Below are 27,478 nucleotides of genomic sequence, written 5' to 3'. Positions count from 1 at the left end.
ACTGGAACATTCAGCTCTAAGAGCTCCAAAGGTAAGGAAAAGACACTGAACTGCTGTTCTGGGTTTTCTTTATTGCAGAAGATTCGATGGTCTGATATGCTCATTCATATGTAGGTATACCTGGGGCTCTTGGACACAGGCCAGGCATTGGAAGAGTGCTTGTGGACATTTCAATAGTAAGGTGAACACTCAGATTCAAAGAAAATTCCCAGTAGGGGGCTCACTTGTAGGCAGAGGTGAAGGGCATGTCCCTGCACACCTGTACTACAAGTAACCAGAGGGTAGGTAGAGAGGGGAAGGAGGACATTCCCTCTCTTCATGAGCCCATCTTTCCCATCCCTGACTCAGATGACTCAAACAAGGAAATGCAAAAGGCTCATTAGGAAGTGAACGATTTGTGCACTGAAAACCGTAGGACACTGTTGAAAGAAAGAAGAGACAAGTAAATGGAACGACATACCATTTTCATAGACAGGACTATTTAGTGCTGTTGACCTTATACAACTAAAAGTGATGTACATATATATTGAAACCACTAACAAAAACTCATTTCAATTTTGTAGAAATGGAAAAAAAATCCCGAAATGCTAATACTTATGGAACCTAAAAGAAACCCAAAGTGAAAAAATCTTAAAAGCAAAGAACAATGGGGCCTTAAGGCATCCTGAATTCAAAACACATAAGAATGCCACAACAGTCAAAAGAGTGTTGTACCAGCAACAGAATAGGAAGAGAGACCAATGAACCATAAGAAGGGAATTGCAAATAAATTGACACATGTGTGGCCAAATGATCCTTGCCAAGCTTCTAAATTTACCAAGTGAAGAAAGGACAGTCTCAACAATCAACAACGGCAACCTATAGAATGAGAGGAAGTATCTGGAAAATTTGTATCTGAATAAAGGGCCTATATCCAGAATATCAAAGAAACTACTACAACTCAACTTCAAAACAACAGTAGGCAGATAACTGAATTTTCAGTCAGTCAGTTCAGTTGTTCATTCGTGCCCGATTCTTTGTGACCCCATGGACTGCAGCATGCCAAGCCTCCCTGTCCATCATCAACTCCTGGAGTTTACTCAAACTCATGTCCATTGAGTCGGTGATGCCATCCAACCATCTCATCTTCTGGCATCCCCTTCTCCTCCTGCCTCAATCTTTCCCAGCATCAGGGTCTTTTTAAACGAGTCAGTTCTTTGCATCAGGTGGCCAAAGTATCAGAGTTTCAGCTTCAACATCAGTCCTTCTAATGAACATTCAGGACTGGTTGGATCTCCTTGCAGTCCAAGGGACTCTCCAGAGTTTTCTCCAACACCACAGTTCAAAAGCATCAATTCTTCAGTGCTCAGCTTTCTTTATAGTCCAACTCTCACATGTGTAAAAAGCTACAATATCATTTCTTCATAGAAGTGATCAATATACATAAGAAAAGTGCTCAACATCACTCAGTATCAGTGAAACAGAAATCAAGTCAAAAGGAGATAACACCTTTCAGGATTTGTATTATAAATAGAAAATTACCGATGTAGCAAGGATGTGGAGAAGTGCAACTTTTGTATCCTGTTGGTAGGAATGGAAAATGACATACCCATTATGAAACCTTTTGGAAGTCCCTCCAAAAATTATTAAGATCCAAAAATTATCATAGGATCCAGCAATCACGTATTTGAGTTTATGTCCAAAGGATATAAAGCTAGAATGTTCCAGGATATATCTACAGTCTCATATCCATTGCCACATTGTACACAACAACCAAGATGGAAATACTGTCCAGCATCCACAGGCAGATAAATCAATAAAGAAAATGTGATGCATAGATACAGTGGAATGTGATTCAGTCTTTAAAAATGAAGGAAATCCTGTCAGCAATAAATGAAGTGGAAAGATATAGTTAAGAGTGAAATTAGCCAGTCAGACAAACAGCACACGATTCCATTTACCTGAGGTATCCAAATGAAAACTCAAAGAGAAGCAGAGAGTAGAAGGGTAATTCCAAGAGCTGGAAGGAAGTTGACATTGGGAGGATCTGTTAAATGGTTGTAAAACTTGAGTTGCAAGGTGGAAAAGTTCTAGAGACATGCAGAGCAAAATGTTGCATTGAGTTAACAGGACTGACTGGACACTACAAAGCTGGACTGAACTTCCTCCATCTATGCCTGGAGGCTCCTCCTTTCTCAGATTCCTCTAGAACTGGGTGTGTCATCTGGGTACCACCAGGGGCTCCCGGCAGAAGAAAGAAGCCTCCCCAGTACCACTAGGTGCCTTAGATGGGGTGGGGTGGGGTGGGGGGGGACTCATTCTGAGGCTGGAATAGGAAAGAGTTTGAATGAGGAAAGTGGCATAGTGATGAATCCTGACCAATCAAAACGCCATAAGACCTACTAAGAGGTGAGATTTACTATTAAATGAAGGTGTAATTGACCCAGTAAGGGGGCTTCTGAAACACAGTTTTGCTCATTAAGAAGCCTGTAGGGCTTCCCTGGTGGCTCAGTGCTTAAGAATCTACCTGCCAATGCAGGAGATACAGGCACAATCTCTGGTCTAGAATGATTCCACATGCCCTGGAGCAACTGAGCTAGTGAACCACAACTACTGAGCCTGTGCCCTAGAGCCCAAGAGCCGCAGCTACTGAAGCTACGTGCCAAAACCACTGAAGCTTGAGAGCCCTAGAAGTCATGTTCTGCCACAAAAGAAACCTCCAAAGTGATGTCCATGCATCACAGCTATAGAGTTGCCCTCGTTCTCCACGAGTCGAGAAAAGCCTGTGCAGCAATGAAGATCTAGCGGAGACAATAAAAATATTAATAAAAAATTTAAAAATCCTGTAAATATTTTCCTGGGTAATGATCTAATTTGTCTTCCAAGTTAGAGGATTTCTTTTGCTATAAAATCAAATCATACAGGAAATGTGTATACTTTGTTTAATTGTTATACACATACTCATTCATGGTACAATGGTGATGCGAATTTTTAGGGGGAAGATGACACCAGTAACAGTGACATTTAGGGTAACATAAATCGAGAAAAACACAACACAAAAAAATCACACACACACAAAGAATCACACTCTTCATTACACATAGAGATATACCTAGTCCCATGGACACAAACCTACACTATTAACCATAATACAGCTTCTTCCTGGAACTATAGTACTGGCCACATGATTCTACTTGCAAGATACTTTTACCAGCAGGGCCCCTATACTCATTCCCAGCAGGAATTTGGAATCAGTGTGTGTCTGCCCTAACACCAGTGAGAAAGCCCCAAACTTCCCATCTACAGAGCTTTTTCTGCCCAAGTGAATGATTCTAGAATACTTAACCACTTTCACATTCTGGAAGGGCCACCTGCAAGTACAGAAGAGAAGACGCTGTGAGGAAAAGATCACAAAGATGCACAACCTTTGGTTCATTTGGTGACAGTAGAAAACCTGATGAGGAACAGTGGTGGAATCCAGGGAACCCAGCAAGATCAGAGCATTGGTACTCAGGATGAAAGGCAAGACCTGTGTCTGGAGGATGGAACTTCCAAGTCCATTTGCGTTGGAAATTGCAGACTTCTTTTCCTAGGGGAAATGTTGCTGCAGGAGAGAGACCTCTGTACTCTACAGAGTGTAATGGATGCTAACAATTTTAATATCCTGTGGACTGAGGCATCGTGAGTCTGTAATAAGACTCTCACTCTACATTATCTCAACCCAGGGAATCGTCTCTAAATGGAACAAACACCCTCAAAGATTCATAACTTAATTCTACTGAAAGAAAAATGAAACAATATTTCTATCTCAGACCAGACCAAACAAACAAACAAACAAACAAACAAACAAAAAGACAGCTTGCCTTGGAGACACAAGGAGTCTCTTCTGCCCTGTCGCAAGGTGGGTTGACTGGCAGGTCCTCAGTTAGATCTAGAGGGACACAAAATAGCTGTCACAACACTGGTGAGGCTGCTGTGTAAACATTCAGGGGGTTTTCTCTTCGTGTAGACACGGGGCGGTGTGTATGGCTATAGGAGACTAATGAGCATGAGCTGAATTTGTGTTCATGCATTCTCTTCAGAGGAGGAAGGAAAGCAAAGGAGAGGAGGAAGGAAATGAAAACAGAGCTTTGCCTTCTAGCTAAGAGACACCTAATCAAAAGGAAATATTCAATCTAATGAAAAGAAAACTCAAAAATGAATGCTACCGTTCAATGAGAGACCCATGACTCCTCCTGCTTATTTTGAGCTCCTGCTAAATTGTCACTGTCTCTTGATTTTTCCCACATCATTCTTCCTCCAGGATCCACAGTTGCTGCAACTACATCATGTTTTCTATGAGACTTTGTGCTTGACTAAAAGTAAACTGTTAGAGGACTGAAGTCAATCCTGAGAGAAATATGCTATTCTATTAATTCACTAGTCACGTGTCTTAAAGAAAATCAAATATACAAGATTTGATAATACAGAATTCCTACCATTTAAATACAGCTACTATCAATAATATCATATTGTTCTATAAATGTTTGTTTTCTATACAGTGTGTGCCTGTCCACTGAGTCAGTGGCTGTCCATAGTCACAGGGGCCAAATGCTTAGTGGGACAACTCCTTAGAAAAAGCACAGAGTAAGCATTGACCATCTCTAAACCACAGAGGTAAGAGATTTTCAACAAGAGTCATGGTCACCAAGCTAACAATCAAGTTTTACTTTGAGTTCTTGGTTGCTGCTGTCCCTCGGGTGTGCACTACAGGATTTCATCAAGCGACAGGCTTATGGTAATGCTACCCAATACAATAGCACATCTCCCTGATTCATATCTGTTTGTGCCCTAGTTTAAGCTCTGACACCTGCCCTAACGGATGTGACCTGTATTGTCTGCATGAAGCCGCACAACTCTCTGTGAGCTGTCAGAAGGATGAGGGTCCAGAGGTAACTTTCACACTAAAGACGGTGCCAAAGTCGGCCATTAATCCCCCAGTAGCTGCCCTGGGTTCTGTGACCACAGAGGCCACCTTATAATGAAGGGCAGGGTCTGGAACTCTGGAGCTACTAGTACTTCCAGGCATGAACATGGAGCAGGGACCCCTTGCTCCATGACTGAGGATCACTCGTCTCACTGACACAGCCAGGTCAGGGGTCCAGAGCATTCATACTCAGACCTAGCCCTGGGTTTTCAGTTTGACTTTTCCACTTAAGAGATCAAAGGCTGAGAACATCGATCTCTGCACCATCTCCAGCCAACTAATGGGAACATGAACCAAACCTGGGGAAGAGCTATGTTGATGGCATAAGAGGGAATGCGCAGAGACTGTGCAGTGTTAATGAGACTTTTTTTTTCCACATACACGTGTTAGACAAGAGGTGGTAATAATCCACACAGATAAGTGGAGGATGCCCTGAGCACGTCTCCCCAGGGCACAGGTCCCGTCCCCAGAAACCCCCGAGGTTGCTGGGCTGGCTCCTCCGGCAACTCTTACATTTGCAGGGAGGCTAGGGGCACTGTGCAGCCACCGTGTGCAAGAGTTCAGGAGCTGCTGTTCCAGTGTGTTCTCTTTGAAGATCCCCACCGGGGGCTTCCTCATCTCCCTCTGAAGGACCCAGCTCTGCCCTCCAAACCCCCTAAAGGCAGCAGGGGGCACCCCTAGTTCATCACCAGCTGCAGAGAGAGGTTGGGGCAGCCCTGCCCTCCCCAGTCCTGGGCTCCTGGGAGCAGAGTGAAGGAGACATAGGCTCCCAGAGCTCGTCCAGGCAGGGGGTCACCTGGCAGCTCCACATACCTGTGGGTGCTCCCTGGTCCTGAGGGTCCCAGAAAGCCTGGGGGTGCGCGAGTCTGGGGTTCCTCAGGTTCTGGAACCCTGGGGTCCTGGGTCACCTCAGGGCACCATCTCTCAAGCTGAAGTTGGAGGTTCTGTAGATACTTCTCTGTATGTGTACAACTCCAACTAAAGAATACCATAATGCATTTTAGGGCAGTGTGCACTTGGGAGGGTTGTGCTAGAGGTAAAGAACCTGCCTGCCAATGCAAGAGATCCAAGAGACTCACGTTCAATCCCTGGGAAAGGAAGATCCCCTGGAGAAGTAAATAGCAACCCACTCCAGTATTCTTGCCTGGAGAATCCCAGCAACTGTGGAGCTTGGTGGGCTATAATCCATAGGATTGCACAGAGTCAGACATGACTGAAGCAAATGAGCAGCACACTTGGGATGAGTGGGCAGGATTCAAGTTACTCATGTTCCTTTTATTTTTTTTTCCGGTTCTGTCATTAATAACATATTTTGATATATTACAGTTTAAAAAGCAGTGTCTTCTCTCAGATTTCCATGTTGTAATATGCTAAACAGGTAAAATGTCCTTTTTTATTACAACAACCTAATAACAGTTTAAAATCATCAATCTCAGGAGCATTTGGTCGTGGGTTAGAAACAATTATTAGGGAATATTAAGACTCCAAGTGTCTGTCCATTTCCAAGGCTCAGGTCCCAGGAGCAGTTGTACTGAGTGTAGGGTGGGTTGGCGTGTTCTCCTATCCACTGTGTCATCTGACCTCCTGCTCCTCCCAGGGCCTAGAGGGAAGGGGGAGACCCAAGCTTTCAGTCCTGGATCCCAGAGTCCCCTGTTCCTCTGCCTGTGAGACTTCACTGTCCAGGGGACCCATGAGTTGAGGTTTGACAGCCAGATGCCCAGGTATACTTGCTCCTGTGGGACATTTCTAAACACTTCCCACTAACAGACAATGCCTTCAGCAAATAGCAGCAAACAGGCCCTGTGCTCTGCAGATGTGAGCCCCAAAGCCAAGTCTAGATCCTGGGAGGTCTTCTGGGTCCTGCTCACCCTCCGCAGGGAGCCCTCCTCTGTCTGACTCTGCACCTCCCAGGGACTATCACCTGTGTTGGTGTTGCAGGCTCTGCTCTGAATCCTTGAAGACCTGCACCTGGACGTCATCCTGGACCCCAGAGTGTTGTTTGGTTGTATAGATTTAGTGTTAGTTTCATCTACTGTTTTATCTATAAGCTCTGTATGTATCTATATGTTCCATATTTATATGTAAGTTTATTCATTAAATATTTTAATCTATTTGTTACTTTATTTATTCATTTATTTATTTTGTGAAAACTCACATGCATTGAATAACACCCTCAATAGAGGTAGAACTTAATGAATTGTTGTAAGCCAATCACCTCAGTGTCCACCATCAGGATCACTCCCCCTTTCACACAACTCAGTCTGGTTGAGTAGGGAACTGCAAATTTAGTTCTCACATCTGTTCTTATGTCATTGTCTTTAAGAATTCTGTTTTCTCACATTTGCTCATTCCACTAGTCATAGGAGATCAGTATTACCCTAGATATTTCATGACTTGCATGTCAGAAGTTTTTGAAACTCTGCAAGTAGTGTAAGAAGTTCATGATAAATCCTGCCCCCCTTGTATAACTGAAATGCGTTTCTCTCTTTTCTTCTTCTTTTTTTTTAAATTAGTTTATTTATCTATTTTTTTTCTTTACAATATTGTATTTGTTTTGCCATACATTGATATGAATCCACCATGGGTGTACATGTGTTCCCCTTCCAGAACACCCCTCCCACCCTCCCTCCCCATCCCATCCCTCCAGGTCATCCCGGTGCACCAGCCCCGAACACCCTGTATCATGCATCGAAACTGGACTGGTGATTCGTTTCTTCTAATACAGAGAATTTCTCTCTGAAAAGGCTCTTAAAATTCTATTTTTTTATTCCCTTATATTTCTCCTGCTCTTTTATTCCAGCTGCCCAAAGGACAGTTCTCATTGACTGTATTCTCATGGTGTTGATTTTGTCCCACAAACTCATTCATTTTGTAAGAGAAGTTTGTAAATCTTAATCTCTCACCTAGTTTTCTCATCACCACATCCCTCTCCTCTCTGGAAACCACTTCTTTGTTCTCTGTATCTATGACTACATTACTGTTTCGTTATTTTGGTTCATTGGTTTTGGCTTTCAGTTTCCACATACAAATGACATCATACTGTGTTTGTCACCCTGACATATTTTACTTAGCATAATCCCCTCTAGGTCCTTCCATGTTGTCACAAATGACAAGATTTTATTTTTCTTTATGGCTGAGCAATAATCCATGTATACCACATCTTATCCATTCACCTCTTGATACACACTTTGAAAAAATAACCATAAGTGGAATTGCTGGATCATACGGTATTTCTATTTTTAATTTTGGGGGAAAACTGCATACTTAGTGTATATAACTTAAGATATTACTCAATAATGCCCCCTAATACCTAAAGTTGGTATTTTCCCTAACTGAATTATTTAGAGTGACACTTGGACATCTATCAGTTCAGTTCAGTTGCACAGTCATGTCTGACTCTTTGCGACCCCATGGACTGCAGCATGCCGGGTTTCCCTGTCCATCACCAACTCCTGGAGCTTGCTCAAATTCATGTCTATTGAGTCAGTGATGCCATCCAGCCATCTCACCCTCTGTTGTACCCTTCTCTTCCCGCCTTCAGTATTTCCCATCATCAGGTCTTTTATAGGTGGCCAAAATATTGGAGCTTCAGCTTCAGCCTCAGTCCTTCCAATGAATATCCAGGACTGATTTCCTTTAGGATTGACTGGTTTGATGTCCTGCAGTCCAAGGGACTCTCAAGAGTCTACTCCAATGCCACAATTCAAAGCATCAGTTCTTCAGCACTCAGCCTTAAAAGTTAGTATTTTAGACTATTCCAAATCAATAGTATAGCTGTATAATGGTATCATATAATCTTTTTGATTATATGAATATTTGAATGTTCATTCAAATATAAAAATTGAATATTCCTGATCATCAATGCGATTGATTTTTTCCAACGATTTTTATTATTCTGCAGATCAGCTGCCAACCTGAAGTATTTATCAATTATGCTATCACTTTTTTCACTTTTTGTGTGTACATATTTAACGTGTATCTTTGAGACTAACAATGGTGATTTATGTGCATTGCATATTTGTCATAGTATTTAATATCAGTTTTTAAAAATAAATTCTTGTCTTGTTTGTGTGTGTGCTTAGTTGTTCATTCATGTCTGACTCTTTGAAACCCTATGGACCATAGCCTGCCAGGGTCCTCTGTCTATGGGGATTCTCCAAGCAAGAATACTAGAATGGGTTGCCATGACTTCCTCCAGGCATCTTCCCAACCCAGAGATCGAAACCAGGTCTCCCACACTACAGGAAGATTCTTTACCATCTGAGCCACCAGGGAAGCCAGTGTTAGTGTATATTTCAGTTGTATAGTAGGTCAAATGATTCCCCCTTTGTACTTCTCTTCTGTTGACTGGAACTATGTCTCTTAGTGGTTATTTAGAAAAAAGAAGTTTTATCATGATATTGTTACTGTTGGAGAAGGAAATGGCAACCCATTCCAGTATTCTTGCCTGGAGAATCCCATGGACAGAGAAGACTGGTGGGCTATAGTCTATGTGGTTGAAAGAATTGGACACGACTGAAATGACTTAGCATTGTTACTGTACCACATATCCCCATTGTTTTCATTTAAGCACATTTTTACTGACTCTAATGTTACTTCTGAGCTTTTTAAAAGTGGTATATTAATGTTTTATGTTTGTGTTTTATATTATTCTTATAGTTTTTCATGTCCTCATCTCTTTTTTCCAGTTTTTATATTCAGAATTTATAGAAAACTAACTTGCCATTTTTCTTTAATTTATTTATTTAATTTTTTTTTATTCCTTAATACAAGCTTTTGGCCATGACAAGTGGTATGTGGGATGTTAGTTACCCAACCAGATATCGAACCTGTGCCCCTTCAGTGGAAACTCAGAGACCTAACCACTGGATTTCCAGGGAAATTCCTTACTTGGCATGTTTTTTTCTTTTTAAATAATTTATTTTTTAATGAAGTATAATTTTTTAACAGAATTTGTTGGTTTCTGCCAAACATCAACATGAATCAGCCATAGGTATACATGTGTATCCTCCCTTCTTGAAACTCTCTCCCATCTCCCTCCCCACTCCTCCCCTCTAGGTTGCTACAGAGCATCTTTTTGAGTTCCCTGAGTCATACAGCAAATTCCCATTGTCTATCTATTTTACATATGGTAATATAAGTTTCCATGTTACTCTCTCTATACATCTCATTCTCTCCTCCCCACCCCCGCCCCATGTCCATAAGTCTGTTCTCTATATCTGTGTCTCCATGGCTGCTCTGCAAATAATTTCATCAGTACCATCTTTCTAAATTCCATATAAATGCAGTAGTATACGATATTTATCTTTCTCTTTCTGACTTACTTCACTCTGTGTAATATCTCTAGGTTCATTCACCTCATTAGAAAGAACTCAAGTGTTCCTTTTATGACTGAGTGATATTCCATTGTGGCTACAGGACTGGAAAAGGACAGTTTTCGTTTCAATACCAAAGAAAGGCAATGCCAAAGAATGCGCAAACTACCGCACAATTGCACTCATCTCACACGCTAGTAAAGTAATGCTCAAAATTCTCCAAGCCAGGTTTCAACAGTAGGTGAACTATGAAATTTCAGAGGTTCAAGCTGGTTTCAGAAAAGGAAGAGGAAACAAAGATCAAATTGCCAACATCTGCTGGATCATTGAAAAAGCAAGAGAGTTAAAGAAAAAATATCTATTTCTGCTTTATTGATCATGCCAAAGCCTTTGACTGTGTGGATCACAATAAACTGTGGAAAATTCTAAAAGAGATGGGAATACCAGACCAACTGACCTGCCTCTTGAGAATCCTGTATACAGGTCAAGAAGCAAAAGTTAGAACTGGAAATGGAACAACAGACTGGTTCCAAATAGGAAAAGGAGTATGCCAAGGCTGTATATTGTCACCTTGCTTATTTAACTTATATGCAGAGTACATCATGAGAAACGCTGGGCTGGATGAATCACAAGCTGTAATCAAGATTGCTGGGAGAAATATCAATAACTTCAGATATGCAGCTGACACCACCCTTATGGCAGAAAGTGAAGAAGAACCAAAGAGTCTCTTGATGAAAGTGAAAGAGGAGAGTGAAAAAGTTGGCTTAAAGCTCAACATTCAGAAAACTAAGATCATGGCATCCGGTCCCATTACTTCATGGCAAATAGATGGGGAAACAGTGGAAACAGTGGCTGACTTTAATTTTCTGGGCTCCAAAATCACTGCAGATGGTGATTGCAGTCATGAAATTAAAAGATGTTTACTCCTTGGAAAGAAAGTTATGACCAACCTAGACAGCATATCGAAAAGCAGAGACTTTACTTTGCCAACAAAGGTCCGTGTAGTCAAGGCTATGGTTTTTCTAGTAGTCATGTGTGGATGTGAGAGTTGGAGTATAAAGAAAGCTGAGGGCAGAAGAATTGATGCTTTTGAACTGTGGTGTTGGAGAAGTCTCTTGAGAGTCCCTTGGACACCAAGAAGATCCAACTAGTCCATCCTAAAGGAGATCAGTCCTGGGTGTTCATTGGAAGGGCTGATGTTGAAGCTGAAACTCCAGTACTTTGGCCACCTGATGTGAAGAGCTGACTCATTTGAAAAGACCTTGATGCTGGGAAAGATTGAGGGCAGGAGGAGACGGGGTCGACAGAGGATGAAATGGTTGGATGGCATCACCGACTCGATGGACATGGGTTTGGGTGGACTCCGGGAGATGATGATGGGCAGGGAGGCCTGGTGCGCTGCAGTTCATGAGGTTGCAAAGAGTCGGACACGACTGAGTGACTGAACTGAACTGAATCTTCCATTGTGTATATGTACCACAGCTTCTCTATCCACTTGTCTGCCGATGGACATCTAGGGTGCTTTCGTGTTCTAGCTGTTGTAAATAGTGCTGCAATGAACAGTGGGCTACATGTGTCTTTCAATTTCTCTAACCTGGCATGTTTCTAATAAGCTTTATTTGTGGTAAATAATAACTATACAATAATTGATGAAACTTTTTCAGAGTTTTTTTTTTTTTACAGTATTTTGTTAACTCTGATGTAATATATTTATATAAATATTTATGCATAGTCAGAAAATGAACATTTGCCAGTCATTTCAAGAGCTACAAAAGTATCATTAGTATTGAATCTAGATGTCTGTTCTAGTGTAATTTAATTTCACCTTACTTTGTTTCATACTTTTTTGGTCTTTTAATGTATGTTATGCTTTCAGATATAATTTTGACCATCTTGTTCAGACTCATTTCAAGACTTTGAAATGTTGCTCTTTAAAGATTAATTTTATCAGAAAGAAATTTTTAGCCATCAACTTTATTGGCCTTTTGAGCATTGCATTTCTTATTGCTTTGTTTTTAAATTTTATTGAGAGTTCATTTTCAGCAAGAGGACTCAGTTGTTTTTGTTTTTGTTTTTTTTTCTCTTTCTCTTTTCTTCTGTTTAGCATTTTGAAATTATGTATCTCATGAAGAATAATAGCCTGAAGACATGTTTGAGTGAGTGGGTGCTGAGTCACTCAGTCGTGTCCAACACTTTGTGTCTCCATGGACTGTGCCCACCAGGCTGCTCTACCCATGGAAGTTTCCAGGCAAGAGTACTGGAGTGGGCTGACATTTCCTCCTCCAGGGCATCTTCCCAATCCAGGGAGACATGTTTAGTAGTATTATTTTTTCCTTTTTTTATTCACTGATAGAAGTAAAATACTGACCTCAAGCACTGAGTTAACCTCAGGTTGCCATAATCATAACAAGTAAATAAGGGCACCATCCAAGAAGGAGCAATACTCATGTGATAGACAAATTCCCTGTTCTCAGAGATTTATCTCATATATGAACCCAGATGTCTTTTTTAGTTTTCTTCATATTTATAGTTGACTTTAAAGCAAAGGGCAACCCACTAGGCTCCTCTGTCTCAAAATCGCCTGCTCTTTGATATGTGCCTTAATCCTTTTCAGGGAATTAACGCAGTTTGCATCATTTCTCAGTCAGGACTCTCAGTGTCTCTTTCACACATCTGGATGGGTGTGAGTCCTAACATTTCATACGGTCTGTATAGGCACAGCAATCTTACAGAAAACATATACCCTATCTATCTTGGCAGAGAAGCACAAGTGATCTTCTGTTCTTCTTGGTCACATGTCTTTCTTATATCAGAAAGTATTTGTTCATATTCTGATCAATAGAAGTGATATTTATTATGCCTTCTCAGTTATTTTATTTTTCACCATAAAAGTGCAACTAATTATAGTTAAAAGGTTACTTGCTCACATATTTTCTGTATTGAAATCTAATTCTATATTGTTTCTTTTTTTAATTTTCCCTTGTGTATGAGAATAATAATAATTACATTTAGAGATGTTAGATGTACCAGCTATTTTAAACACATACACATAATTTATTCTTCACAACAACTGTATGAAATAGATGATATTATGTCTCAGATTAGAAAGACAATTTAGGAAAAGCATACTTAACCATTCCTAGGGTATAGACCAAGTAAATGGTAAACTAAGCATTCGTACTCAAGCAGCCTAATTTCAGAGTTCATATTTCAAAATTTATTTTATATCTCACATAGCATCGTTACTTACTTCAGTAAAATTGCATATAACATAAAACAATGTAATTTTTTGAACAACTGATGGTGTGCTTACTTGTTATTAACAGTATCAAAATTAAGCGATTTTCACAATATAAAGCAAGTTCAGTAAAGGACAATAAATATGGAATTTATCTTGTTCAATTGCTCAGTCATGTCTGACTCTTTGTGACCCTATGGACTACAGCATGGGAGAATTCCCTGTCCTTCACCATCTCCTGGAACATGCTCAAACCCATGTCAATTGAGTTGGTAATGCCATCCAAAAATCTCTTTCTCTGTCATCCCCTTCTCCTCCTGCCTTCAGTTCCACCAAGCATCAGGGTCTTTTCTAATGAGTGAGGTCTTTGCATCAAGTGGCCAAATTATTGGAGCTTCAGGTTCAGCATCAGTCCTTCTAATGAATATTCAGGATTGTATGATCTCCTTACAGTCCCAGGGACTCTCAAGAGTCTTCTCCAGATCCACAGTTCAAAAGCATCGATTCTTTGCTGCTCAGCTTTCTTTATGGTCCATCTCTCACATCTGTACATGACTACTGGAAAAACTATAGCTTTGACTAGGTGGAACTTTGTTGCAAAGTAATGTCTCTGCTTTTTAAAATGCTGTCTAAGTTTGTCATAGTTTTTCTTCCAAGGAGCAAGCATCTTCTAATTTCATGATTGTAGTCACCATCTGCAGTGATTTTGGAGCCCAAGAATACAATGTCTGGCATCATTTCCCCATTGTTTCCTGATGTATTTGCCATGAAGTGATGGGACTGGGTGACATGATCTTCATTTTTGAACGTTGAGTTTTAAGCTGGCTTTTTCACTCTTGTCTTTCACCTTCATCAATAAACTCTTTAGTTCCTCTTCTATTTCTGCCATAAGAGTGTTGTCATCTGCATATCTGAGTTTTTTGATACTTTTCCTGGCAATCTTAATTCCACCTTATGCTCCATCCATCCCAGCATTTTACATGATTTACTCTACATAGAATTTAAAGAAGAAGGGTGAAAATACAGCCTTGACGCATTCCTTTCCCAATTTTGAACCAGTCCGTGGTTCTATGTTTGGCTCTAACTGTTGCTTCTTGACCTGTAGAGAGGTTTCTCAGGAGGCAGGTAAGGTGGTCTGGTATTCCCATCTCTTAAAGAAATTTCCACAGTTTGTCGTCATCCACACAGTCAATGGCTTTATCATAGTCAATGAAACAAAAATAGATGTTTTCTTCTGGACTTCTCCTGCTTTTTCTATGATCCAACAGATGTTGGCGATTTGCTCTCTGGTTCCTCTGCCTTTTCTAAATCCAGATTAAACTTCCGAAAGTTCTCAGTTCACATAGTATTGAAGACACGCTCGGAGAAATTTGAAAAACACTTTGCTAGCTCGTGAAATGAGTGCAATTGCGTGGTGGTTTGAACATGGCAATGCCTTTCTTTGGGATTGGTATGAAAACTGACCTTTTCCAGTCCTGTGCCACTGCTTCAGTTTTCCAAATTTCCCGAAGTGGAAAAATAAGCAATGTGAGCAATAAAATTGCCTAGAGACACAGTGAGGCTTCCCTAATAGCTCAGTTGGTAAAGAATCCACCTGCAATGTAGGAGACCCCAGTTTGATTCCTGTATTGGAAAGATCCACTGGAGAAGGGATAGCTATCCACTGCAGTATTCTTGGGCTACTCTTGTGGCTCAACTTATACAGAATCTGCCTGCAATGCAAGAGACCTGGGTTCAATCCCTAGGTTGAGAAGATCCCCTGGAGAAAGGAAACGCTACCCACACTAGTATTCTGACCTGGGGAATTCCATGGACTATACAATCCATGGGGTCGCAAAGAGTCAGACATGACTGAGCGACTTTCACTTCACTTTGCAACACTTCAGAGACACATTAGGGATCACAGTGCAGAGACAGAAATCCCAGCTAGAGTGCAGTAATATCACTGAGCAAAGCATATAGGTAAAGAATCTGCCTGTGATGCAGGAGATGCAAGAGGCATGGGCTCAGTCCCTGGGTCAGTAAGATCTCCTGGAAGAGGGCATTCACAATCCACTCCAGTATTCTTAACTGGAAAATCCCATGGACAGAAGAGCCTGGCAGGCTACAGCCCATAGGGTCACAAAGAGTCAGACCTGACTCAAGTGACAGATCACAGGTGTGGAACATACAGAGATTAAAGTTTAGGTGCACTTGAGGTAGTTGTAAGTTGCAAGGCAGAGTTCAACATAAGAGGAATCTATATAGAAAAACTCTGCATAGCAATCGCTCTGTGACTTCAAAGAATACTAAACTGCATATGTGTACAATGAAAGTTTATGAGACTAGGAGAAAAACGATGGGGTGATGATATAAGCGAAATAATTCTCAGATTACATGAGGTGCAGAGATATTAATGATACAAACAACATTACAGGAAAGTCAACTGTCAGTAACCTATGCAATTCAGTAAGGTTCCCTGGAGGTTAATATTTTAGTAGTAAAACAATAACAGTAGTATGCCTAATTTGTCTAGTCTAGAACCAAGATAATAATAATAATATTAATAATAATAATAAGCCTAAATTTTCTCCAGAGAAACATCTATTTTACACTCAAAATAGCAATCCTTAAAAGTAAGTCTAGAGAAAAATCAACCTGATGTGAGAATAATTTAATTGACTTCTAGAACAAAAGTCAACACTATTTTCAAGAAAAAAATAAATTCTAGACTTTCAGCAATGTAGTAGTTATAATGTCCAACACCCAATTAAGAGTTTCCCTGGTGGTTCAGAAGGAAAGAACCTGCCTTCAATGCAGGAGAGGCAGGTTTGATCCCGAGTCAGGAAGATTCCCTGCAGGAGGGCATGGTAACCTACTCCACAGGGTCATGGTAATTGGACATGACTTACTGACTAAACCACCACACCATCCAATTAAGAAAATTTCTACACATGCCAAGAGACAGGAAAATGTGACTCATTGACAGAAGAATAATGGTAGAAAAGATGAGAGTACTAAAACAGTACTCCGTGTGTTTCTGTGATATAGGATTCAAGAAATTAAAGGAAAAATAGAAACATGAAAACCTAGCTGTAAAGAAGTCACTGTCAAAGAGAAGCTGTTTGATGATACTAAAAGCAGATTAGATACTGCAGCAAAGATGAACACACTTGAAAAATGTCAGTAGGGATTATCCAAAATCGAGTGCAGAGACAGGGCTTCCCCAATGCAATAGCTCTGTGGTAAAGAATTCGCTTGCAGTGCAGGAGATGCAAGAGATGCAAGTTTGATTCTTGTGTTGGAAAAATCCCCTGGAGGAGGAAATGGCCACCCACTCCAGTATTCTTGCTTGGGAAATTCCATGGACAGCGGAGCCTGGTGGGCTACAATCCAAAGGGTCACAAAGAGTCAGACACGACTGAACATAGACTAGAGTGCAGACGTGAAAAATGGACTAGTTGTTCCTGGTGGGTAGGTGTAGGGATAATGGGAAAAGGTTGCTAGTGAGCACTAAGTGTCTAAAAGTAAAATAATGTATGATGGACAAAACTTAATAAGGCTTGGGATTATAATGTCCATGAGAAGGGCAGGTTACTAAGTTACTAATGAGAATTCTATCAAACATGCCAGTGGACTACTAACAATTATTTCTATATTGAAGAGACACTATTACAATATCAAATTAAAATATTTTTCTGATAAAAATAGTGTATGATTATGATTGATCCATGTTTTTTGCAGCTAAATGCATAATTTTCATCATTTATATAAGTTGCTATGAGAATGTATTTTAGACTAGATATAGATTTAGTTAGGTTTAAAGTAACATAGGTTTGAATAAAAAATCTGTATTACTCACCACCTGGTGAATGAGCACTGATCATGCACTAGCTCTCACGTTATAATTAGCCCACACTTTAATACTTTCTAATTACTGACTGAGTGTATGCATCAGTGGATTTGGACTCTGTGGGGCTGCAAAGAGTCGGACATGACTGAGCGACTAACACAATGTTAGGGAGACTATAATATAGCTACATTTAAAAAAATAATTAAATGCAAATACAACTTTGGTAGATTTACTCTGTGGAATAGAAACACTACCAGAAGTTACACATATATTAATATTATTATATTATTTTTTTATTTCACTCAAAGACATGCAAATAACTTTAAAAGCAACCTTTATTTTTCATGGGTCCTATACATAGAATTGGGCTTCCCAGATGGCTCACTCGCAAAGAAACTGCTGCCAACACAGGAACACAGGAGCCGCAGGAGACTCAGCTTCAATCTCTGGGTCAGGAATATTTCCCTGGTGGAGGAAATGGCAACCCCCTCCAGTGGGAAATCCCATAGACAGAGGAGCCTGGTGGACTATGGTCCATGGGGTCACAAAGAGTTGGACAACTGAGCCACTGAGCACACAGCAGAGCATACATAGAATTAGGTAAAAACGAAGATTTGGAGGAAGTCAACAGTATTTGTCAAGAGAAAAGGAAGTTTGCCTGTTATTCTCTAGGAAATCACCAGATGCCAGAGAACTAAAATCATAGTTTAATTTCATGCATTTTTATACAATATTTTTGGATTTCCTAAAATTACTCACTTATATCATTGAGACAGTCTCACAGAAGCCTTCTGATACCTAGACTGTATGCAAATAAAAGGAAAATAATAATCATTGTCATAAGCAACTATATATATATAAGCACTACATATATATTAAAACAAGGGAATCAAGTACTCAGGAGTGATATATACCATTAAAACATGTAATTGTTGAAAGTCGATTAGGTAAGTTTTAGCCTTTTGCCCAGTTCCTTTGCCAAAAGCTTGGGTATTAATTGAACCAAATATAAAAGGTGTGTGGAGAACAGCCAGATAATTTATTAACTCTTAAGCAGTACTCTTGCCTGGAAAATCCCATGGATGGAGGAGCCTGGTAGGCTACAGTCCATGGGGTCACTAAGAGTGGGACACGACTGAGCAACTTCACTTTCACTTTTCCCTTTCATGCACTGGAGAAGGCAATGGCAACCCACTCCAGTATTCTTGCCTGGAGAATCCCAGGGACAGTGGAGCCTGGTGGGCTGCAGTCTATGGGGTCGCACAGAGTCGGACACGACTATAGCGACTTAGCAGCAGCAGCAGCAGCAAGCTGAGCCAACAGTCTGTTCCAAGACCAATCTGAGAATGTATCAATCACATAATTGCTCAGAGTAACTATATTAGTTATATATAATATATTCATGAGAAACTGCTAATGTCTAAGCTTGTGGTTTTGCAATGATGTTAGTTCAACGAGGAAATGAAAGCCATGTATGATTCACTGAATCAGACAGAATAGGACTTCTTAAAGCACATGCATAGATAAAGCACATGTAGAGACCTTTTAAAGCACATATAAGCCCAAAACTGGTGAGATGAAATGAGTTTTAAAACATCTAATCATCAAGGTCTTAATCCAAATAAACAGTACTAGATATATCTTCATTAGGGGGTAATGAATGATGAGGTTATTACTTGGTGATTTCTTTCTTTAGAACTGCTTTTCTATTGATGTGTGCACGTGTGCACACGTGTGTGTGTGTGTGTACATGTGCATCTTAGAAGTTACATATGTATGGGGATAATTAATTTTATAAGCAACACATATTAAATTCAGATGAATTCAATACATTTATTTAAAGGGCCTGTTATATACCAGACATTAATATTGTTGTTTAGTTGCTGTCATGTCCAACTCCTTTGTGACTCCAAAGACTGTACCTGCCAGGCTCTTGTGTTCATGGGATTCCCCAGGCAATAATACTGGATCACCATTTTCCTCCTCTAGGGGATCTTTGCGATTCCGGGATCGAACCACATCTCCTAAATCAGCAAGCGGTTTCTCTACCACTGAGCCTCCAGGGAAGCCCAGGATTAACATTAGATGGTGGGAAACTATGGGTGAAAAAGAAGCAGTTGCTTGAGGACAGCAACAGAAAACTACATAATAATAAGATGCAAAATAATTTAAACACCCTATTTCTATTCACATATAAAAGCAACATTCATTAAGAGTCAGAGGATATACAACGAGCTGAAGTTTAATGTCTACAGGCAGCAGTCAGAACGGGAAGACTGCAGCAGACTGGCAGCCCAGGGGCACAAGCTGAAACTGCTCTGCCACTTAAGTCACGTGGGTCAGCAGATTTAATGGTGCTCGAAGTATTATTGGTAGACAGAGAGGTTGTTTGTCGCTACTGGCAGGTCCCTATAGGTGAATCACAAATCCTACCCTTATGGTTTTGAAGCAAACATCAGACATCATCTATGATGTCATCTACATCCTTTTCAAAAGGAAAATGAGTATCCTTTTGAACATAGCTTTTGGCTGGTTTCTGGGTCTTGGTAAAGACTAAAGCTTAATCGTGGGCCACCGAGTTACCATGCATCTTGAGCCGTCCATCATAAAGCAAGATATTCTGACCTACCAAGGCACAAAGTCAGGCAGGTGTGACAGTGCTCCATTATCCAATGGAAGTGGGGATGAAGGAGACACGGGTTGAGCAGGGCTGAGGGAAAAGTAGCTTGTGTGAAGGAAGTAGCTCACAGCCCCGTGGCTCCTACTCATATACCACATTCTTGAGCCCAATAAAGACAGTACTGCGTGATATAAAGAGAACACCCAAAGCTGACAGCTGTGGCCATCTAATTTCTATCTGGGGGTACCTCTAAAGGACAGGGCTGAATGGAGACTCCCCCAGGAGACTTGTAACAGAGCACAGCCAAGTGCAGATTCAGCACAGCCGTACCTGTGAGCTATTACTCTGCACCCTGTCACCAGGCAACAAGTCCTGTTCAGCCATTTGCAATGGGCTCCTCCCCCAAGGAAGCAACTGTCAGTGAGTGACCGTTAGTGGGGGCGTTCTGACAAAGTCAGTGGAGCAGGGATCGTCAGGTGGACAGTGAGGTAAGAGTCAATCTTGGCCTTCTCCCCAGAGGGCTCCAGTTCATCCAGCCTCAGACCAGTGGGTGATCTGAGGGTTCAGGGGACATGTAGGGGGCTGTGTCCTGCTGATCTCCAGAGCCCTCACTGTGGACCCTACTGGCCGCGCCCAGGCCTTGAGGAGGCAGTGACCCTCTCCCCGTCTCTGCCACCTCCTGGCAGCCCTGTCTGCCTGGGATGCCATCTGCAGGACCTGCTCCCACACCCCCACCACATGGCCGGCCTGAGGAGCCTGAGGGCCAGTTGGGTTGGGCACCCGGCTCCCTCAGCGATGACCGCTGAGCAAGGTTGAGGACCCGGCCCTGAGGGCGCTGCCAGCTGAGCTCTGACTCAGCCAGGACTGGACCCTGGAGGGTAAGTCGTGCCTCAGGCCCTGCCCTTTCTTGTCAGAACAGAGCCTAACACTCATGAGATATTTAGGGGAACAGTTACCTGACCATGACCCCCCAGAACAAGGGGTCTGACACCGAGATGTTTACAATTCAGCACGCCCCTGCCTCACCTTCCTAGGAAAGGGCGTCACTGAGAGCTTTCAGGGAGTTTGGGGTTTTTAAGGCATGAGCCACTCCTCTGCTTGCAGGGCCCTCAGTACATCTTTCTGGGCTCCACACCCTGACCTTCTGTTCTTGTTTAGCCTCCCTGTAAGTTGGGCATAGGGACTTCTTTTTCAGTAAAAGGCAGAGCTTCAGTCAGCGTAATTGCCTGTTTGTTTTTGCCTATAAGGAGAGATGCCAAATGACCAGCTCAATACCAGTTCATAAAATGTGGCCAATGGTTTGGTGGAATGATCAGGGCACAATTGTAAGATTCACGAAAAAAGAGTCCTGAAGATGGTATGTAGATAGATGTCTTTGGAAACAGGGTAGTAAGATAATTTTGTTCCATGTGAATTAGTAAAAACAAAACAAAACAAACAGAAAAGAGGGACTTTAGCAATCAAGTGACTAAGACGGCCTCTACTATGCACGTCTGTCAGCATCCTGCTCAGCCACCTCTGTCGTTCCCCAGTGACTCATGAACAAAGCAGCTCTGGTGACAAGGATGGGATCAGCATAAGCTTAGCAATGCTGAATTCCACCCCCAAGGCTGGCCTGGCTATAGACACTGTTGAATGTCCATATACCAACAATGGAGACTGACGCTGAATCCTCTGAGGGGATCAGACAGCTACTTGGTGGCAGACTGACTACCGTATATCCCTTTCTTTATAGAATTGGGAAACATCTTGCTTTTAATGGAAAATACACTTACTCAGAAAATGAATTTGCTTTCCTTGTCCACAGTGCTTGCCCCCAGACTACCATGACTGCTGTATCCACTGTCATGGTTTCCCACACAGCTTTGCTTCTGAACTAAATCCTCCAGAATTCCCTTTCTAGTGTTTTTCTAATTTGGGTAGGCTACAGGATATACACCCCTATGAAATTTCAAGGAGGCTGTGAAATAACTAGTTTATAGTGTGTTCATACACTTCCCAGAGACTCAGTTATTCTCAGCAATGCTGTGTGGGAATTTTGCAACTGTAATTAAATTAGTTTAGTTAATCTGTCCTAAGCAGTCAATTTTATTAAAAGATATATCATCCTGGGTGGGCCTGACTTAGTTAATCAAAAGGCATTTAAAAGAAGGTGTGTGCCATACACAAAAATAAACACAAAATGGATTAAAGATCTAAATGTAAGACCAGAAACTATAAAACTCCTAGAGGAAAACATAGGCAAAACACTCTCCAGCATAAACCACAGCAGGATCCTCTATGACCCACCTCCCAGAATATTGGAAATAAAAGCAAAAATAAACAAATGGGACCTAATTAAAAGTAAAAGCTTTTGCACAACAAAGGAAACTATAAGCAAGGTGAAAAGACAGCCTTCAGAATGGGAGAAAATAATAGCAAACGAAGCAACGGACAAAGAATTAATCTCAAAAATATACAAGCACCTCCTGCAGCTCAATTCCAGAAAAATAAACGACCCAATCAAAAAGTGGGCCAAAGAACTAAACAGACACTTCTCCAAAGAAGACATGCAGATGGCTAACAAACACATGAAAAGATGGTCAACATCACTCATTTTCAGATAAATGCAAATCAAAACCACAATGAGGTACCATTTCACACCCGTCAGAATGGCTACTATCCAAAAGACTTCAAGCAATAAATGCTGGAGAGAGTGTGGAGAAAAGGGAACCCTCTTACACTGTTGGTGGGAATGCAAACTAGTACAGCCACTATGGAGAACAATGTGGAGATTCCTTAAAAAACTGGAAATAGAACTGCCATATGACCCAGCAATCCCACTGCTGGGCATACACATTGAGGAAACCAGACTTGAAAGAGACACGTGTACCCCAATGTTCATTGCAGCACTGTTTATACTAGCTAGGACATGGAAGCAGTCTAGATGCGCATCAGCAGACGAATGGATAAGGAAGCTGTGGTACATATACACAATGGAATATTATTCAGCCATTAAAAAAGAATACATTTGAATCATTTCTAATGAGGTGGATGAAACTGGAGCCTATTATACAGAGTGAAGTAAGCCAGAAAGAAAAACACCAATATAGTATACTAACACATATATATGGTATTTAGTTAATCAGTAAAGATAACCCTGTATGCGAGACATCAAAGGAGATACAGATAAATAGAACAGTATTATGGACTCTATGGGAGAGGGTGAGGGCGGGATGATATGGGAGAATGGCATTGAAGCATGTAAATTATCATATGTGAAACGAATCTCCAGTCCAGGTTCGATGCATGATACAGGGTGCTCGGGGCTGGTGCACCGGGACGACCCGGAGGGATGGGATGGGGAGGGAGATGGGAGGGGTGTTCTGGAAGGGGAACACATGTACACCCATGGTGGATTCATGTCAATGTATGGCAAAACAAATTCAATATTGTACAGTTAAAAAATAGATAAACTAATTTAAAATAAAAAAAATAAAAAATAAAAAAATGACAACATCAATTAGAAACTGTGGTCAGGAGCACATTCTTCAGAAGAAAATTTTCCTTCTTGAAATAAAATGTTCTAATTGCTGGTCAAAATGGGCTTGAGAGTTATTTCAGGACAAGCTCGTGCCTTTCCCACAGGCATCCTCTCTGTTTTCTTTTGGGGCTGTGGACTCAACAACAAATTCCCATTTAGTTTTCTGAGAGCACATATGAGAATGAAAGACCTGTATGCACAGTACACAAGATGCTGACACCCTCACACTGTTGTCTTCTCTCTAATCTCAGGTGGATGGTACAGCCAACAGAAGCAATTTGCATGCACGGACATCCCTCTGCTGAGGAACAATCTAGCTGATGAAGGTGAGGTTCTCTTGCTGGCTCTGGTTGGAGAGGAGCCCTGATCCCAGGTGCCTACTGGGGGTGAGGGCTGGGAGTGCAGAGCAAGAGACAGATCCATATGTATATATATATATATATATATATATATGGTGGTCTCTGTGTTCACAGAACCCAGGGGAGCTATGGGCAGATTAACAGTGGACTTTTGGCCCAGGTATTAGTAAGAAAGTCACCTCGAGACCTACATCCTTCTGTCAACTTACAGAGAGTTGTGTAGGTTCATGTAGACAATACAGGTCTCATCCATCAGTTCACGTGTCACTGCATAAACAGATAAGTGTGGGGAAAATGTGTTATTGTATCGGGTAACATTACCTTTCAAGGGATCAATTCCTGTAGCACATACCCAAGGGTTAGTGACAACAAAGAACTCAAAATAAAACTTGATTGCTAGCCTGGTGAACATGAGTCTTACTGCAAATCTCCTACCTGGATTACAGACAGTCAGTGCTTACCCTGTGCTTTCTATAAGTAACTGTCCCAACAAATGTATGGTCCTTGTGAGTATGGAGAGACACTGACTCTGTGGACATGCACAGCCTGTATAGAAAAACTGATATTGATAGACAAATATGATATTATTGATAGTGGCTGTATTTAAATAGTAAGAATTCAGTATTATCAGATCTTGTATATTTGATTTTCTTTAAGACAAATGATAAATGAATAAATATAGTAGCATACTTTATCCAGGATTGAATTCCGTCCTCTAACAGAGATTACTTTTAATCAAGAACAAAGTCTCATAGAAAGCATGCTAATTAGAGTAGCAGCAACTGTGGATCCAGGAGGAAGAGTGATCTGGGAAAAATCAACAGACCGTGGCAATTTAGTAGGAGCTCAAAATAAGCAGGAGGACTCGTGGGTCTCTTTTACTGAACAGTATCATGTGCTTTAGAGTTTTCCTTTTTTTTGTTTTTTTCATTGAATATGTCCTTTTGATTAGGTTCCTCTTAGCTAGAAAGCCAAAGCTCTGTTTTCATCTCCTTCCTCCTCTACTTTCCTTCCTCCTCTAAAGAGGATGGATGGACACAAGTTCAGCGCATGTTTACTAAACGTCCACATCCGAACACACCACCCCATGTCCACACAAAGAGAAAACCCCCTAAACGGTTTCCAGGCAGCCTCTCCAGTGCTCAAATAGCCACTCTGTGTCCCTCTAGGTTTCACTGAGGACCTGCCAGTCAACCCAACTCGTGACAGGACAGAAGAGACAGTGTTTCTCCAAGGCAAGCCTTTTTTTGTTTTCAAAAAGTAGATTTCGTTTATGAGTATTGAGGGTGTTCATTCTGGATATAGACAATTCCCTTGATTGGGATAATGTGGAGTGAGAGTCTTGTTACCAACTCATGATGCCTCAGTTCACAGTATATTAAAATTGTTAACATCTGTTACACTCTGTAGAGTAGAGTTCTCTCTCCTGCAGCAAATTTCCTCTAGGAAAGGAATTTGGTAATTTCCAACCCAAATGGGCTTGGAAGTTCCATCCTCCAGGCAAAGGTCTTGCCTTTCATCCTGAGTGTGTGTGCTCTGACCTTGCTGGGTGCCCTGGACAACACCACTGCTCCTCATCAGGTTTTCTACTGTCCCCAAATGAACCAAAGACTGTGCCTCCGTGTGACTTTTATCCTCATTGTGTCTTCTCTTCTGTATTTGTATTTGGCCCTTTCTGCACGTGAAAGCGATATGTATTCTAAAATCTTTCACTTGGGGAGTAAAAGCTTTGTAGATGAGAAAGTTGAGGCTTTCTCGCTGATTTTAGTGTAGAGGGCAAATTGTTTTCAAATTCCTGCTGGGAATAAGTGTAGGGGCCCTGGTAATAGAAAGTAATGTATAAATAGAGTAATAGGGCTGATTGCTGTGGTTCCAGGAAGAAGCTGCATTATGGTTAATAGTGTGAGTTTCTGTCCATGGGAATGGGTGTGTCTCTATGTGTAATGTGTAGTGTGATTTTTGTGTGTGTGAATATTTTTGTGTTGTGGTTTCCTTGACGTTTGTCACCCTAAACATCACTGTTACTGGTGTCAACTCCCCCACATAAATTCCCATCACCACTGAATGAGTGTGTATATAAAATGAAAGTATACACATTCACTGTTTGCATTGATTTTATATGAAGTGAACATCCTTTAACCTGGAAGACAAATTTCATCACTACCCAAGAAAATGTTTACAGGAATTTTTATAATTTTTATTAATTTTTTTACTGACTGTGCTGGGTCTTCTTTGCTGTGCAAGCTTTTCTCAACTTGTGGAGAGCAAGGCCTAGTCTCTAGCCATGGAGCGTAGCCTTCTTGCTGTGGAGGCTTCTTTGTTGCAGAGCATGGGTTCTAGGGCTCTGGGGCTGCAGTAGTTTTGGCCTGCGGGCTCAGTAGCTGCGGCTTCTGGGTTCTAGAGCACAGGCTCAGTAGTTGTGGTGCATGGGTTTAGTTGCTCTGCGGCATGTGGAATCTTTCTAGACCAGGGATCGAGCCTGTATCTCTTGCATTGGCAGGAAGATTCTTAGCACTGAGACACCAGGGAAGCCCTGCAGGATTCTTAATGAGCAAAACTGTGTTTCAGAAGCCCCCTTACTGGGTCAATCACACCTTCATTTAATAGTAAATCTCATCTCTTAGTGGTCTTATGGGATTTTGATTGGTCATGATTCATCACTCTGCCATGTGTCCCATTCACAACCTTTCCTTTTAGAGCCTCTGAATGAATCCTCCCCCCTCATCTCAGGTACTTAGTACTGGAGAGGCTCCTTCCTTCTGCAGGGAGCCCCTGCTAGTATCCACATGCCACACCCTTTTCTTGAGGAATCTGGGGAAAGAAGAGCCTTCACAAATAGATGGAGGAACTTCAGCCCAGTTTTGACTCTTACGCTTTCAAGTGTCCAGTCAGCCCTGTTAACTCCATGCACTGTGTTGTTCAGCTGGTCTCTAGAACTTTTCCATCTTGAAACTAAAATTTTATAAACATTGAACAGACACTCCCCGTGTTACCTCCTCCCAGCTCTTTAAACCACCCTTCTGCTCTCTGCTTCTCTGAATTTTCCTTTAGATACCTCAGGTAAATGGAGTCATGCAATACTTGTCCTCCTCTGACTGGCTTATTTCCCTCTTACCAGTGTCCTCCAGTTTTATTCATATTCCTGCAAATGACAGGATTTCCTTCCTTATAAAACACTGAGTCACACTCCAGTGTATGTATACGCCACATTTTCTTCATTGATTCAGCTGCTTTTGGGCACAGGGCAGTTGTTCTCTCTTGGTTGTTGTGTATAATGTGGCAATGGACATGAGGTTATATATATCTCTTGGACACTGTAGTTTTATCTCCTTTGGACATGAACTGAAAAGAGTGATTTCTGGATCTAATGATAATTCTGCTAATAATATTTTGGGGGACTTCCAAATTGTTCCATAATGGCTATGCCATTTTAATTCCATAATGGCTATGCCATTTCTACGAACCGGGTACAGAAGTTCCACTTCTCCACATCCTTGCCAATATCTGGGTGTTTTTCTTCCTCTTTTCTTTTTTAACGATACACATTCTGAAAGGTGATATTTCCTTTTGACTTGGTTTCCATTTCACTGATACTTAGTGATGCTGAACACTTTTCCTAATGTATTGATCACTTCTCTGTCTTCTA

At 41.3% G+C, this 27,478-nt stretch overlaps 1 protein-coding gene and 1 long non-coding RNA gene across 2 annotated transcripts in view; one reads left to right on the top strand and one right to left on the bottom strand.

The window, feature by feature from the left end:
- Positions 1 to 2,269: 2,269 nt before the first annotated feature.
- Positions 2,270 to 20,362, bottom strand: LOC145506688 (uncharacterized). The gene is made up of 3 exons (XR_014054179.1): positions 20,281 to 20,362; positions 18,090 to 18,133; positions 2,270 to 3,910 (listed from the first exon to the last, which is right to left on the bottom strand). It is a non-coding gene; the product is annotated as an uncharacterized LOC145506688 (long non-coding RNA).
- Positions 20,363 to 20,688: 326 nt separating this feature from the next.
- Positions 20,689 to 27,478, top strand: part of LOC145505192 (uncharacterized) — a 104,113-nt gene continuing 97,323 nt past the window's right edge. Inside the window, exons 1-4 of the mRNA XM_081486970.1 lie at positions 20,689 to 20,721; positions 20,813 to 20,828; positions 23,725 to 23,799; positions 25,002 to 25,067. Coding sequence (XP_081343096.1) covers positions 20,689 to 20,721; positions 20,813 to 20,828; positions 23,725 to 23,799; positions 25,002 to 25,067 — 190 coding nt within the window. The remainder of the gene's footprint in view (positions 20,722 to 20,812; positions 20,829 to 23,724; positions 23,800 to 25,001; positions 25,068 to 27,478) is intronic.

The sequence above is a fragment of the Giraffa tippelskirchi genome, chromosome 5 (genome assembly GCF_054371585.1).
Source record: "Giraffa tippelskirchi isolate mGirTip1 chromosome 5, T2T-mGirTip1v1.2.pri, whole genome shotgun sequence".
NCBI lineage: Eukaryota > Metazoa > Chordata > Mammalia > Artiodactyla > Giraffidae > Giraffa > Giraffa tippelskirchi.
This window is presented reverse-complemented; position numbering and strand designations above follow the sequence as displayed.